The sequence below is a fragment of the Gymnogyps californianus genome, chromosome 5 (genome assembly GCF_018139145.2).
Source record: "Gymnogyps californianus isolate 813 chromosome 5, ASM1813914v2, whole genome shotgun sequence".
NCBI lineage: Eukaryota > Metazoa > Chordata > Aves > Accipitriformes > Cathartidae > Gymnogyps > Gymnogyps californianus.
The window spans coordinates 69,083,883-69,099,992 of NC_059475.1; the positions used below are offsets into that span (position 1 = coordinate 69,083,883).

The 16,110-nt window shown below is 37.0% G+C and overlaps 1 protein-coding gene across 1 annotated transcript in view; it reads right to left on the reverse strand.

The window, feature by feature from the left end:
• Nucleotides 1-16,110, reverse strand: part of KLHDC1 (kelch domain containing 1) — a 30,784-nt gene that overhangs the window by 11,505 nt on the left and 3,169 nt on the right. Inside the window, 8 exon segments of the mRNA XM_050897606.1 lie at nt 258-316; nt 6,453-6,536; nt 8,569-8,652; nt 9,571-9,649; nt 11,416-11,534; nt 12,487-12,524; nt 12,527-12,603; nt 15,184-15,254. Of these exon segments, the coding sequence (XP_050753563.1) occupies nt 258-316; nt 6,453-6,536; nt 8,569-8,652; nt 9,571-9,649; nt 11,416-11,534; nt 12,487-12,524; nt 12,527-12,603; nt 15,184-15,254 (611 nt within the window).

The following is a 16,110-nucleotide window of genomic DNA, read 5'->3' on the forward strand; positions in this document are numbered from 1 at the left end:
CCGTCTTGAAAATTAGGATTTTAAATCACTACATGCTGTGCTTAAAATAGCATCATCAACGCTTCGGTGCAGAACAGAAAAAGCTTAGTAACCACTATCAAATTAAATTAAATTGAAATCACAATATAACAGCTGTTAAAATAGTCCCCAAACTCCCATTCTCCTCTTGGAAAAGCTACAAAATTAGCACTGGAACAATTTAACAATATGTTTCAATCTGCTACATTCAACTTTAAGTGTTATAGAGAGAAACCTACCTTCCAGACCAAGTCCAAGTGTCTAAATTCAGGCAGTGCAAATCATTCATTCTAGTTTGCTAAAACAAATAAATAAAATCCCGGTTGGGTTATATTAAGCAAACAATGAGCAAAGTATTTCAGCAAGGCCTTCCCAGAACAGAGTATTCCACGTAACAATATTTTGAAGAAAACTGTACCCATGTGCCTTAAAAGAGCTCTCTTATGTGGCAGATGAAAAGCATTGCTTCTCAAAAAACTCATGCAACTCTCAGAAAACTACCTATCAGGAATATTTACAGTAACGCAACGGCAGTATGGGGCCAATTTTAGCTTTTAATAGTAGTCTAATAGTGAAGAACTATGTGATATTCAGTTCCTGCAAATGTATTCAATTTTCATCCACAGAATTCATGGTAGGTAATTGCAGAAGGTATAATACTCTACATATAGTTTCCTCTCATTATTTTTCTTTGCATTCTGATCAGAACTATGCATCCTCCTTCCTGGTCACTTATTCCTTGAAATATTCTAGTAGGTACTGTATTCAGTACATGACATCCTGTAAAAAGGTCATCACATCTGTGTTTTGCTCTCTTTTCCGGAAGGCAAGCCCTTTCACAAAGTTACTACTAGCAACAACAAGGTTTTATGACCCTTTAGCATTTGCCATAAAAATAATAAAATGTATCAATAAGAACAATGGGAAATCAATACACTTGCATATCTGCCTGTGTTTTGAGATGAAGAAAGCAATTGCCTTAGAAACATAAAGGGGGGAATATAAGAAAGAATTTCTTTGCTTCAGATTGTAGCAATATTTTCAATGGCTTGCAATATACTTGACTGATATTTGTGATTCCCCTAGGTACTACAAAACAATATCTGAGAAGTAGGGAAATATATCTTGCCTTACCTTACAATTTCTTTTCTCCTAGGGTAGTCCATAGATCTATTAGAATTAAGCCTTTCTCCAGCTTGCAGATCCTTTGAGGCAGAAACTAGACTTGTCGTTTAAGTCAGAATAGGAGTGGTTTTACCCCTGAGAACTCAGCCAGTTGGTGAGTTTGAGAGACTTCCAAAGCTGTCCATCAGAGCTATGGAAAGTCTCTCAGGATATTTCAGGAAACAGCACGGTTTTCAGGATAGCTATGGCCTCCTCTGATCAAGTATGTGCTAGCCCTTTTCTGTCCTAGGGAAGAGAATGTTAACTAGCATTTTGGAACGCCTTCAGAGAGGCCAATAGGCTAAAGAAAAGCAGAATGTGAGGGCTTTTGTGCATTGCCTGAGAAACTTTATCCCTGCAAGAGGGTGAATGTAACAATGAAGTGTGGTCCAACTGACAGCTAGTGGAACAGATCTGTCTTCCATGACAAGTCTATTCGGTTTCCTGCTCCTTCAGGTGGCTTTGAAGGAGATGAGGAACAAATTATACAAGCAGAAAGCAAAATGCAGTTACTGAGTATCTTCTGCTGTACCTGTACGCAGCTAGACAGTTGGGGCTGGGTGGGGAAAAAGCAATGTCCTGGCCTCTACAACTAAAAATATTTAATCATCTTGGAATAACACAGTTTGATACGGAGGACATCGATTAAAGAAAGGCAAGAAGGAAAGGTGCTGTTATGTTGGAAATTAGGTTTCAAGAAGATCCTGTTCAAGACCTCCTCGCTGACTTTCCTTTCCTAGGCATTAGGCAGGAGATGGAGCAGTTTTCAGTTTCTTGGTCCCTGGGAAATCAATGTATTATAATCTTTACATTCTCATGATTCAACAGATTGACAGATGCATAATTACATCAACCTCATTTTGAATTCAAAACACAGCATCAGGTGGACATTTATGTCTAAGATTCAGTCCTTTAACATAGCTTTAACAAATGAAAATGCCTTTCTACCCAACCCTTATTTGGGAACCTATAAAGCACACAGTCAGGTTATAGTATCGTCACTTGCCATATGCAAAGTTTTCTTGCAGTTTCTCATGTATTTCTAAATGCTACCTACTATATTTAATCATTTAGCTGATAATCCTAAGATGATTCTTAATTGGCTTAAAAGCATCAAGCCTTGTAAGAGGCTCAATTTCCCTTTGAGCTACAAGGACTCCTTAAACATCCTACTTAGCTATGGCATGTTCATTTATTTGCAGCCCAGTAAACATTAACCAGGATCTGCTTTGTCTCAGGATTAGCTTTCTAGCATGATGAAAGGCATTAAGGGTGACATATTTACAGCTCACTGCTGTTACAGTGAACTCTGTGCAGCTCCCCATTCTGAGATTTACAATCAAACAGCTATTACAGCTCAAATCTTTGTAAGAGAAGGATTGCAGTTCAACGTATCTTCTGATCTTCAGTGACAGAAAGGATAACAGGAAATATAAACATGCATACATTAAGGCATCAGATGTGTGAAGAGCTACTGGAAAGACTTTATTACTTCATCACTCTTTACATGAAAATTTTCCACTTAAATCAAACATGAGACTTGCATCAACTTTTGGACTAACTCGCCTTCCTTCCCACTTTCTCCCGCTTCTGTTTTTTCAGGGGCTTACCTGGAGGAACAGAGTCCACATAATACTTCTGAGCCTGTTTTCAAATGATTCCAAGTTTGGAAAAAGGTGCCCTTTCCTCCCAGAAAGATGAATAGGAGAAGCCTCATGACACTTCCTGGCCCTTTCTGGTTCCTTGTAGAGCCTTTTCCCTGGGAAGATTTGTATTATGGTGAACTAGAAGGAGAAGGAGGAGCAGAGCAACCCCGTATTTGCTCCTTAATTTATGGAGAAAAGCAAGACTTCATCCTTTGGGGAGGAGTTACTCCTGTTGTCAGGAAATGTAGTGTTTTTCTGATATCTTTAGCCTTCCTTTCCTGTTTCATGACTTAGATTAATTCCTCAAGCCTCACTGAATGTTCCCTAACCTTTGTAAATTTCCTTCCATTTATTTCTAGGATAGAAAGTGAATCAATAATAATCACTAAGGTGAAAATTACACTTGCTGCTCTCCTACAAAATTAAATATAGCTTTCCAAAATTTCACTCTTCTCTGACATTGTTCCCAAGCGGTTTCACTGAAATTTAGCAAATGGTTATTAAGGAAGCTGATGCTACCTGAGGAAGAGAAAAACCTTTTCAGATCAGAGCCCTCTTGTAGTTCTGAATCCTGTAGTCAAATAGTCAGAGTTAAATAGAAGCCAGAGGGCATGTCCTCTTAGGGCATATCTAATCATGCAACAGCACAGTGGAGAAATGAGAGGCGAGCTCCAGTTTACTAATAATTTCACTTGCAGAGGCTGCATGAGAATCCTAGCTTGAATTACAAAGCAGTTCAGTTGCAACAGGCACAGTGCAGCAACCCTAACTAGCTTGGACAGAACACTCAATGCTGTTCTGCTTCCAGGGTGAAGACCTCTGCAGCACACAGAGATAGCCCTTGCTAACAAAAAGCCAGAGGGAGTAAGGCTTTGAAGGCTGAGGAAGTGTTCAGAAATAAATGGTAGGCCAGAAGGTCCTGAGCTGCATGTTTACTTCTTCACATCTAGGTTTCTTTCCCTCTCACGTCTGCAGGCTTGCTAAATGAGGAGCAGGATTCAGTTCAGCTGCGGTTAACAAAGAGTTCATTTACACAGTAGACATGAAAGAGCAATTCCATAGCAGAGGCACAGGGCTCACTTAGCCTGGCATGGCTAACCCTGACACACAAGATTCAAGTAAGACTAGATACTTTTTCAATCTCTTCTAATATCCCTTTATTTCCTTAGTTATTTGCAAATCAAGTCTGTCCAAACCTACAGCTCTGGAAGCTACTGCGTGCAGTTCTCTCTCAGCCAGAGGTGGGGCTTTAGCAACAATTCCAGAGATCGTGAGCCTGTATGAAAGGCCACATAACACGTAATGCAGAATGGCAAGAATAAACAGGATCAATTTTGGTTACTTTCCTTTCCAATTGCTCTGAAAAGGTACTTGGGTAAAAACTCTTCCTGCAGCTGTGGGAGGCAATTCAAACTGAAAAACTGGCTGGACATTGTGTGGCCATTCTGAACCTGCCTTGATCTGTACGTCTGGTTTCTGTCTGAGCAAGCAGGAGTAAGCCATTTTGTAACAGAACTGTAGACTGTCCCCGAGAAGAACACTGCATTAGAGTACAGCTTTTACAGCATGAAAAACAGGGGATAGGGAACAAAGTGCAATTTTACACTGTTTTATTTGCAAGTATTTGAGAATACAGGGTTTAGGTTATGGCAGCTTTCCAAGATGAAGTCGGCATATGTTCATTGTAGGGCATTTCCAACCAACAGTTAATTCCTTCTCTTTCATATAACAAAACTATAGAAACACAGCACTGAAGGCTTTCAAAAGCTTCTTCACTGTTACTTTTCATAGAAGTAGAGATAGAAAGCATCAAGTCTCATACTCTAGCTGAATATGATTAAAGGGTCTAAATTAGCTGTAGGTAAAAAGAGCTAAAAACTTAAATTTAAAAAAAAAAATATGGAAGAGTACACTACCTTAAATTAGGAGGTTTTTTTACTTGCCTTACAGAATCTGTTTCTCACATTCCTGATAAACTCCAGCTCATACAGAGACCTTTAAAAATATTATCCTCCCTATGCTTTTGCAACAGTTCTAAAAAGAGCTGGTACACTTTCCAGCCCATAAAGAAACTATCCTTGCAAAAAATTTACAAACGATAGGGGAGCCTGCATTAGTTAAGACTACCTACTACCATCCTTATTTTCAGACATAAGACAGGAATATGTTTTTTGTATTGGATTGCTGCCTCAGACTTAAATTCTTACATCAATGCTTCAGCAGAGAAGAACTGAAGAGAAAAATCTCCTCTGATTAGTACTAGAAAAATTGTGTTGCTGAGAGATTTTAGTATCTCCTTGCTTACCAGTGGTGGCTCCAAGTTTGTTAGGTACAGATAACCAGGGGATGATACCTATGACTTTTTCTTTTTTTTTTTTTTTTAAGTGAAAAAGAGCTAGGAAGAGTTAAGATTATATAGCAAGAATCTAGCCTTGATTTAAATATGCACTGATTGCATCCTATACAGACAGCTCTTACACTGCCTTTGACTATTACCTAAGGGACAACAGATTTAAGATCCTCCCACAGTGTATTAAATGGTACAGTCTTGGATCAACTATCAAGAAAGCAAATACAAGCCTTACTCTTGCACTAAAGAGCTTATATTGGATGCACAGAATAAAGCTGTGAACAGCAATCTCTATGGTATGCTGCACATATTCTGTACCAAGGGCACAGAGCATGCTAAAGGTAAAGACTGAGACTGCAAAATTGACATTCAGAGAGCAGAGGAGAGGCTTAACGGGACTGGAATGACCTGTGCCTGCAATAGCCTGTGCTATCAGATAACGTGCTGCAGCATCCTGTACCAGCTTGAATGTACAGAGACTAACAGCTTTGTATCCAGACATTATAATCACATGCTGCTCTTCCAGACATCTGTATTTCAGTCACTTATGTGCAAAAAATGACAAAAGTTTACATTATAAAGCCAACTGAAATCTGTTATTTCCTACCTTTCAGGACCACATGTTGCAATTGTAAATATAAAATACTGTATCCCAACAGCTATTCTGAACTTCACTTTCCCAGAAGGTAAACATCAGGCTATGAGAGATGTGTATGTGAGTAACTGACTGTTCTTACACATTTCCTCTTTCTTTAGCGGGGTGGGAGGAGCACAAGCTAAAATCCCAGTTGTATTTACTACTCACTAGCATTCATTAAGTGAAATGGGGGGAAAAAAGCCAGCAGGTTTGATGTATAAATCTGCTAAGCTGTAGCAAGCACAGAATGCTAGCATCTCATCATTTATTTAAACCTGGTCTATCAGCAGGCTTGCTTTTGCTCCACTCTCAAAGAACCATCTCCTACAGAGGTTATGCACACATCAATCATTTTTGTTGATTTATAAACATTTGCATTTACCATACAGTCATCTGTTTTTTCCTTCTTGGGACAATGTATGCTTCATCATTAATACTACAGACAGAAAGACAGACTATTCTTTTTGTAAGGTAGAGGGGGATGAAAAGAAGCATCCTGGATTCAACGCCCCTAACATACACGTTAGGCCAAAGACATTTTGGATTTTTTTCTACTACAAAGTAATCTGCTATAAAAAAAAATAACTGCCAAGAAAATAATATTACTGCCAATAAAATGTTTTAATTAAACACTAACCAGCACTCGTCCTCCAAAGATGTAACCTTTATTTCCCAGCACAGCACAGGTATGAGCTGCTCGAGGCTGAGGTGGATCTCCACCCTGAAAGAATCAAAATAAGATCCTTCAGAACATCGTTAAAGTGCCAGCCAAGAATAGTGGCAAGTCAGTAATACAGAGACTGCAAAGATAAGGCCGATATGCATCAATATGCTGACAGAACTGCAACTTTAAAAGGAAATAATTTGTAGTCATGTCCAAGACTCCACAGACATTAGAAGATACACATAATTGCCAAGGACAGCTTTAACTGAGTTCCCTCAGTTGCTAATGTTTAATATATTCCCTCTTGGTCTGATTTATCATTGCTTTACTTAACTAAAATTCAATTAATTTATCTTTAATTCCTAAGCATAAAATTACAGTAACACATCAGTTGTTGTTGATATCTCCTGTGCAGCTTTATTTTTCCAAAGTGCAAACCATCAGGAACCGCTACTAAAATCTCTGGAAATCAGACCTTAAAATTTGAGGTTACATCCAATAGCCACATGCCAAGAAGTCTTCCCTGTGTAAATCAGAAATAAAGATAGCAAAATTGGCTTTTACTTTTCAATGGTAATTTCATTTTTTACATTTAGTTTTATAGGAATTTTAGAACATCGTATAAAGACCATAAAATAGAGTCAGACACTCATTACAATATACTACTTCTACTGAGTTCTGACATAAACTCACCAGGATTTCATGAACCTTTATCGTATACTATCATATTAATATCAATAAATAGAAACGTGTGCATTACTATTTTACTGGGAAAGTGAGTATACATGCTCCTTTGGAAGACTATTAAAATAACATATTTGCTGAAGAGTATCTGATCTGTTTATTCTAACAATATAGCATGACTGGGAGATATTTGTTCAAAAGATTTTTCAACATTAACTCTTGAAGGGAATACAACAACTCCATATACACAACGCTCAAAATAACGAGCGTGTAACCCTCGCATACTAAACATATAGTTTTACTTCACAAAGAAAAACTGAAGGCCTAAACTAGCAATACAGCAAATTTACTATCTCTCCCCTTGCTGCCTTTAACTCTGTGAAAGCTGAATGGTGAACCAAGAGAGACTAGATTTCAAGACCACTATTGTTCTTTCAGCCCAATATACTATCCTTCCCACTGATCTATCAGCTTTATGAAAAGGAGGCGGCAGGGGAAAGGAAGAAATCTCCAGGCAGACCTTAATCTCTCATGTGGTCAACTCTCAGTTATCTGTGATAGGTTATCCATGTTGCAGATTATACACAGATAGTGTCATCCAAATGGCATCATATCAAAACAGTTCAGATAAATGGGGTTTGGTAATCTCAGTTTGGCACCATTAAAACCATTCATGTGTTTCTACCACGCACGCCCCAAAGACCTTCGCTTCGTTCCAGAAGGCCTTTGCTAGGTGTGAGACAGGATGAATACAGAGCTGGCCTGCGTTAACGACTGTTCTCCAGCCATGAAACTCTTCCATATCCAAAGCCCTGGCAGGGCCTACAAGGACACCCAAAGTCGGTATAATCGCCATAATCCATTTCTGCAGGACTCAAGCTTGCTTTGTGAGGAGCAGCTGAAACACCTCCACACCCCGCTCCTCAGCCCCACTCTGGTATTCCTACTAAATGGTTTTCTGGAGTATTCCAGTGCCTTGTCTTTCCAGTAATGGAACGCTGACAGTAGTTTTATATTCCCAACAGTTGTCTTAAAGTTTGAGTACAAAGCTTTATCTCAAAACTATCCCCTAGATACAGAATAAGGCATCGTCTTCTAATGTACCCAGATTTCTAATACCTCTCTGAAGCTTATGATATTTTTTGCATCAGAACCACATTATAGAAAAAACACCAGTCTAATAACATCCTGTGGGGAAGAAAAAATCATATCAGTTCTGAATTTTCCACATTTCAGAGGCATTGAATGTCCTCCCGTTTAATGTTATAAGCCTGAGTAATACTAAGCATATTCAAATTACTTCTCCCAACATCAGTTTCTAGAGCACAATAACTATTCAAAATGCAGTAAAAATCACAATTGTGTCAAAAAAAAAAAAAAAAGACAAGACTAAAAAAACACTCACTCTAATTGCTGGTTGAGACCAAGTTTGTGTGGTTGTATCAAAAACATGAACATCATTATGCCATCCCCAGAATATCTGTCCTTCCTAAAAAAGAAGTTAAAAAATTAAAAATAAGTATATTTTAAAAATCTTTGTGCTTATTAAAGGATACAAACCCAGAAGTGATCTATCAAAACAGAAAATAAACCAAAATACGGAGTTTTATTGAAAGAAACATATGTTAATATATTTAATAATGATGTGGCAGCTCAGGTCTCGTTGAAGGTCAACGGCATTCAGGAATGTTAGGGCTGGTGACACTTTTGAAAATGGGCTTTGGGCTCCAACATCAGTCACTGCAATAGACAAATTCTACCTTCTAATTTTTAGTGTAACATACTGAGAAATAAATAGATTGTACAAAGTAATACATTTCTGTAAGTCAGTGTTTAACATGTGATGATGTAAGGATCTATACTCCCTTGAATGCATATCTATTTCTTAATAATTCCTGTCACTAAATACTGTAATCAGTCTCCTCCTTTCTATTAACTGTAAGAAATCATTATAGGAAACTACCTAATCCAGGCATCTTAAAGTAATGGCATTTGCTCTGGACAACAAATTAAAGAAATTAACTGAAAGTATTTGTCAGTTAGACTTGTGAAGCTATAAATTTCCTATCGTTACTTCAAGGAAATAAATTCTAAAATTTTCTGGTAGTTTCATATTTAAAATATGTCTTCAGATTTAAAATATTGCCTTTGTTCCTGCTTTGACAGCATTTTGTTTCATTGCACTCAAAGCCTAGCACAGGGTACTTGGAATACACTGAACACCCACCGCTCCCAACATGCAATATCTGAAATTTCAAATCTAAGAAGATTCTAATTTGCATTTCTGCTGATGCTACAAATAAAAGAAAAATCAGACAGATTTTCATACTTACTGAGTATAGTATAAAAGATCACGTTTTGACAATCAGAAAGGACAAATCACTCTGAATTGTGATAAATCTCTTACCCAAAATGCATCATGGACATCAAAACAATCACTTAGTTCATTATGCTTCCTACAGCCATAGCCACCAAAATATATTAGCCTAAAAGAACAACAACAAAAAATAAGTTCAGTTACCTGTTTTGTAAATAACATTCAAATGAATAAGCTGTAATAATTAATTCCAAATTTTGGTTTACCTACTGTGCTATTAATAATATAAACAACTTAAAATATTTCATATTGCACCTAATTACACAGCAAACCTTACCGAGATGAATGTAATAGTTACACTCCTCAACAAGCCTGACAGAAATCCACATAAGCAAGGAAGGAGGTTCAAGATACCTCAAAGTCCCTATTCTCTATTCCTCCATCCACAAGCTTATCATAGTCACATTTTCAGACACGAGTCTCAAAATGACACTTAACGCAGAAGACAGTGAAATGCCTACACTTCTGCTAGAATTCCTACCCTTTTCTGCTGAAATTCCTATGCTCCTGCTATATTTGTTAGCCTTCCGTATACATCTTTTCACAACAAATGTTCCCAAGGTTCAGCCCACAGACTGCCTGTGACCCACAAAGTCTTTCTCTAGCTTATAAAGAGATTCTTTCAACTAAGCACTACTGAACATATTGCATTGCAAGTATTGTTACACACCTCCCAGCCTAATATTCCACCCATGAAATGGCCATCCATAAGTAATGGTTCCTAAAGTTTTGTTTAACTTCAACATTTGAGGATATTTGGTATAGTTGTTAGTGATCTTGGGAGAAGGCAATTTAGGAAATGATGGGATGGTGAAGGTCATTCCAGACTGACATTCCTAGGGAAACAGAGTTACTGAAAGCATTGTGCAATACACCAAGACATCCTGATCTGCAAATTCACATCTTGTGAAATTTTAATGTATACTTCTGAAAAGGTGCATAGCTTGTCCCCAAATACTTTCGTTAAATGAAAAGGTTACACTCTGCCACCTAAAACAGGTAATTTTCTCAGTATGCAGATTACATGATACTCTGAATAGATTTAGTTTTGAATAATCTTGTATTAACAGCTAAGAAGTTGTTCAGATATATGTAATTTCATATATCTTGCAGTTAAATCAGATTTACAAAACCAAGATATAGTACTGAGAGGCATTACACAGTTTATGCAAAACCTCTTTAGAGTCCAGAAACAGACAAATCATTTACATTTTATAGTGTTCACTGTATATCACATTCTTACTTGTTTACAATAACTTTTATAACAAATCACTGACATGTCACTTTCTTGTGACCACATATGCCACAATATCCAGACATTTTCCATAATAAACATAAAATCTGAAGTCTTTATTTTTAGCTGAGTATTTTTTCTAAATACACTCAGTAACTTTTACAACACAAAATATCTAGGCTGACTTGGTTCTTATAAAATAATCACTGTAATGCCTTTGCAATGGTCAGCATTTGTATGCCATTAAAATACTTGAAAATATACTAAATATATTTTATTGCAGGTAATAATTTAATGCTTACATGATGTAACAAAAAATATCATTTTCATACTGAATTTTTAACATATTAAAATTAAAACCATAAGTAATAGATGCATAATGATTGTTATCTAAAGTCTCAAAGCATTCCACAAACTTTCACTAAATTTCCCAACCCTCTCCTAAAGTGGGTTTATACTTACCATTAATTCAGCTCACATGTGAGAAAACTCTGGTAGAAAGTTGTTAGGAGAGTTACACAAAATCCCATAGCAAGTCAAGCTAAGATTTAGAGTTTCATGAATCCCAAACCTGTGTGCTCTTCACTTTATAGTACTTCCTCTCTGCAATTAACACATATTAAATATTCTTAATGTGTTACCTGTCCTTATACACCCAGCAGGAAAGCTTGTCACGTGGTGTAGGAGGTTGACCTTTAAAATTTGTAATTTTTTTCCACCTATAGGTTCCATTTTTTGTTCGCAAATTAACATAATACAGCTTAAAAGAAAAAAATTACAATATTTTCAGTATAAAGATGTCGAAGAGTCCAGCACAAATCACCAACAAAAAGAACAACCCACCACCCCCAGAATAGACTACTTCCTTTGAAAAAAAAGAAACTGACAGTGAAGTTTACAATACGTAGCAACATATAGGAAGAGTCCAATACACCACAAGAACACAGTTAAAATGTGAGAATTAGCAGCAAGTTTCCTTGCCTTCACTCAGCCAGACCAGAACAGTAATATTCTGCTCCTTGCAGAGTCAGCTGAAGCCTTGCAAAAAAACTTCTGCAAGACAAACAGCTCTCAGTTCAATTCCACTGGCAGAACTGTCAGTAGTTCTGCCTAACCTAACTAGGTAACTGCACAAAAATCCACAAGGCTTGTGAACCGAGTACTAAACTGAGATCTGATTACAGGCTCCATTTCAATTATTTTCCAGTCAGGACTGAACTCTGACTTCATTTACACTAAATGATAAAACAGCTCATTTCATCCACTTTGCTACTCCAGTCTTCAGTTACAAGGAAAACTGGCAGTTCTATTTTAATTATTACCTGCTTATATAAGAAAGGTAATCACTATCAGAGAGCAAAAATAAAAGTGATATTCTGAGATCAATTTCAATTATGGCTGCCAACTCAAAAAAAAAAAAAGCAATTGGGAAAGCACTGCCAGTTTTCAGAAATAAAAACAGAAAGTTTCAGGTAATGGCTCTTATTCTGAAGCTATGATTCAGTGAAAAATCCCAGAAAAATGTATGGAGTTGAACATTAAAACAAAAACTAAAGTTTTTTGTCAATTTAAAAGTATACTTTTTCTACAAAAATAAAGCTTTTCCTTAAATTTCTCCTTAATTCAAATGCAAAATACACCAGACAAAACAGTAAGGTCAGCATTATTATTCATTCAAATACAATATGTTATGAAAGAAAAGAATACAATACCCGATTACTGTATCCTTTATCATCAAATCCACCAAAATGTACAGCTTCCCATTAATGCTTGCCCCACAGCTTCCTGACATGGAGGTAGGTAACTCTCCTTCCATTAGGTGCATTGTCCTGCAATTTAGCACATAGATTAAGTCTTATAACGCTGCTTTCAAATCTGCTAAAATTAACAAACCCAAACCAGATGTATTAATAATTTTTAGACTTAAAGCTAAAAAGACAGTTTTGGCCATAACTAGCACTAGAAACTATAGCTGATATATGTAAAGTCAGGCTCCCGTAGTGTAAGAGGACTTTCACGTAATATTGTACATACGTTTATGAAGCATCTCAATTTTTCTGAAGGTGAAGCCCATATTAAAAGAGCATTAGTAGAGCGGAAACATTAATTATTCAAAACCTGGAAATACTATTAATTCCAAAAACTCCTGAAATGAGAACATGGTATTGCTGTTATTTTACAAATGGAAAACTGAGGCAGAAGTAGAACTAAAGGTCAGAAGTACTCACTAATTTTGGTACCCAATATGCCACTCCTAAAACTGCATTTTGCACTGTATTTAGCATAATAAAAAAATCTTCAATAATGCCAATTTTAGCAACAAGTTCTCTGTTCTTCAGCAGCAGCAGCACCACCTAGCCTTCTCCTTGCTAGTCTCACTTACAAACCAGTAACTTCCTGTGATGTAAACTGTAACATTACACAATCTCAAGCACTATGCAACTACCTGATGAAACTCAATTTCTGCCGAACTCACAAGGCTGAGCATTCGGCCAAGACTGCGCTTAGAATCATTACTCCACATTGAAAACAGCTTTCCTAGGATCTCAAATTTCTACAGAAGATAAGGACCTGCATTTCCCTCTCACATGTACACGCACAGAGGATATGTGATTTGTTTAGGATTTCCACCTTGTCACTACACCTTCAATCTCTGTAGATTTAGCAGCCAAATCCCACTCTCGCTGTGCTGGCACTCCAACTCCTTGCCCCAGCTTTCACCCCACGGTTTCTGGTTCAAGCTTCCTTCCCCTGCCATTCATTTTTCTCAGCTCCCCACCTGATGTGACTCTGTGCCCTCCAGCTGGGTCCTTAGCCCAGTCTCCCTCCTCAGTCATGGTCTCCCACCTCCAAAGCCTGATTCCACTTTTTCTTCTCTCTGCTAGGTCTAATATCACCACACTTGTTGACCCAGTCAATTCCATTCATCCCCTTCTTTGACACATCCACATCTAAATCAGATGCCTTCATTTTCTATCACTGGTGGCTATACAGAAGAAAAGGATTCTTACAGCTTTGAGTTCTGATGCTTGACCTTACCCCAACCTAAACAAACTGCAGGCAGCCATTAAAAGGAAAAGCTTTTTATGCGCTAAATCACCCGATGTGAATGATGCATGTGTAACCTGTCCCTACTGAAAACGGTGCTCAGTAACAGCTGCTCAGGGCACTGCTTTCCAAATACCTTTGTTCTAGCACCAGCACTGCCACAGGCCAGCCCTCCTTCCCCTTCTCTGCTCTTGCTCTCTCATTCCTGCTTGTTCCTGTGTCATGCTGTGCACTCAGCTGTACGTGTACAACTGTTTGTGCTGTAAACTGAATGAGATCGAGAACGGATCCAGGTTAAAAATAACCCTGAAAAAAGAAAAGTTATATTTAACCCAGATCACTTTCCTGATCCAATTTCCCAGGTGACCATATAAACAGCTGTACCAGTACAACCGATACAGGGACATCAGGGGTGAAAACCAAGAGAGAGTATGAGGTTGCTTTAGCTAACCCTTTCACCAAAAGAAACAGACAGCAAACCATGGTCTCAGAGAGGGTACAATGTTTAAAAAAAAAAAAAAAAAAAAGAAAAAAAAGAAAAAAAGACTTGCTAGAACTTCACAGCTAACCATATGCAAACTGTTGTTTTCAAAGTCAGTGTCTTGACCACACAGATGTGGAACTTCATACATACTGTAAGACACCTTCCTGATCTAGCCCTCCTCCCCTTTTCCCTCCAAACTGTTGCTTTGAATATGAGTATGCAAGAAATACATAAACAGGTGGGAGACTAGAAAGACAGCTGGCAGAAAACACACATAAGCCCAAATGGATACTACTTTACCAGACTGAATGCAAAATTATTGTAATAGAAACCACTGGAAAACTTTAAAAAGAGGCATTGTTATCTCTCCCCACATACCATATGTAAACACAATGAATATAAAATGTAAAGATTAAATTGCTAGTGATGTGCAAGACCTGATTAGTTATGAGTTATTTATGCAAATACACTCAGAACACAATTAAGTAATAACAAAAAACCATATAATTGTAAACAGATCAAGAACCCAAATATCCAGTGTTTAATATTCCTTTTAACATAAAAGTTAATGTATGGAGAACTAAGCCAAAATAAATGCTCAAATAAAATGCACTAGTTTTAACAACAGAGCCTTAAACCAACCATTTCAAACATTCTCTTGAAAAAAACAATTATACTTAAGGAATTAATGTGTTTCCTAGAGTTAATCTGCAAGCACATATGTCTGTTCTTCAGCCTTTACATTAAACATCTGCTATTTAAACTCCAGAGAACATGACCAATAACTTGTGTAACTGAAGTCCTTTCATCGCAGCTAATTGTAATCTATGCAAAGATTAACTTTATATATTAATTAAATATAAATTATGCAACTTACCATAACCCGCTATCCATTTCATAGATCCAAAGCTCATCATTAGGCAGATAAACTTCATTTTCTTCAATTGACTAAAACCGAAAAAAAATTGCAAATGTTAAATCAGTTATGCATTATACTCCATATGTTTTAAAATGAAATACCAAATCATGTTACTTAGCAACACAGAATAATCTTAAAGATATAATCTACCAGAGCATAAGGCATACCCCAACGTTATTGCTCTGATCGTTACAGTTTAAACAGGCAGCTCAATAATGCTAATATTTTACATTTTATACTAGAAGTTAAAAAAAAATGTTTTTCATTTTTTGACACTATTAAAAATACTGTGCTAGGCATTTCCTGATGTCATTGAGCTTTGCTGATTGTTAACAGCATCTTTAATCACTCCTTTTAAGGTGTGAAGATTATAAAAAAAAAGTTTTGTGTATCAGATGTAGGGAGAGTGTTTCAATATTCAAAAAAAGCAATACGAATATAATACAATAGCCAATTTGTAAAAATAAGAAAATAGCACAGGTGAACAATTACGTCATTAGGAAACATACACAACTGCTACTAACAAGTAGCACAACAGTACCATAACATGACCATGGATTTAAAAAACACAAAAATCTTAAGAGAGACTGTCAAAGATGCTTCCCTCCTCTATTAAAATGCTGTTACTAAAGGAAGTATTCTTTCAGTCACTGATATGATCACTCTGAGCAAATTTTGCTGTACTGTTAGCCTTCATACCTCCAAACACAGAACGTCAAAGAGCATCAAAATATTAATGCTGTTCTTTGGGGCTTTTTGCATCTTTAAGGAAAAAAAAGAGTTCTCCTTCACCTAAAGGATTTTTTCCCCTCATTCCACAACCCCTTTTTATCTTTTCCAGAAGCTGAGACTTTGCCACACTGTGTAGATGGGTAAAGAACTCAA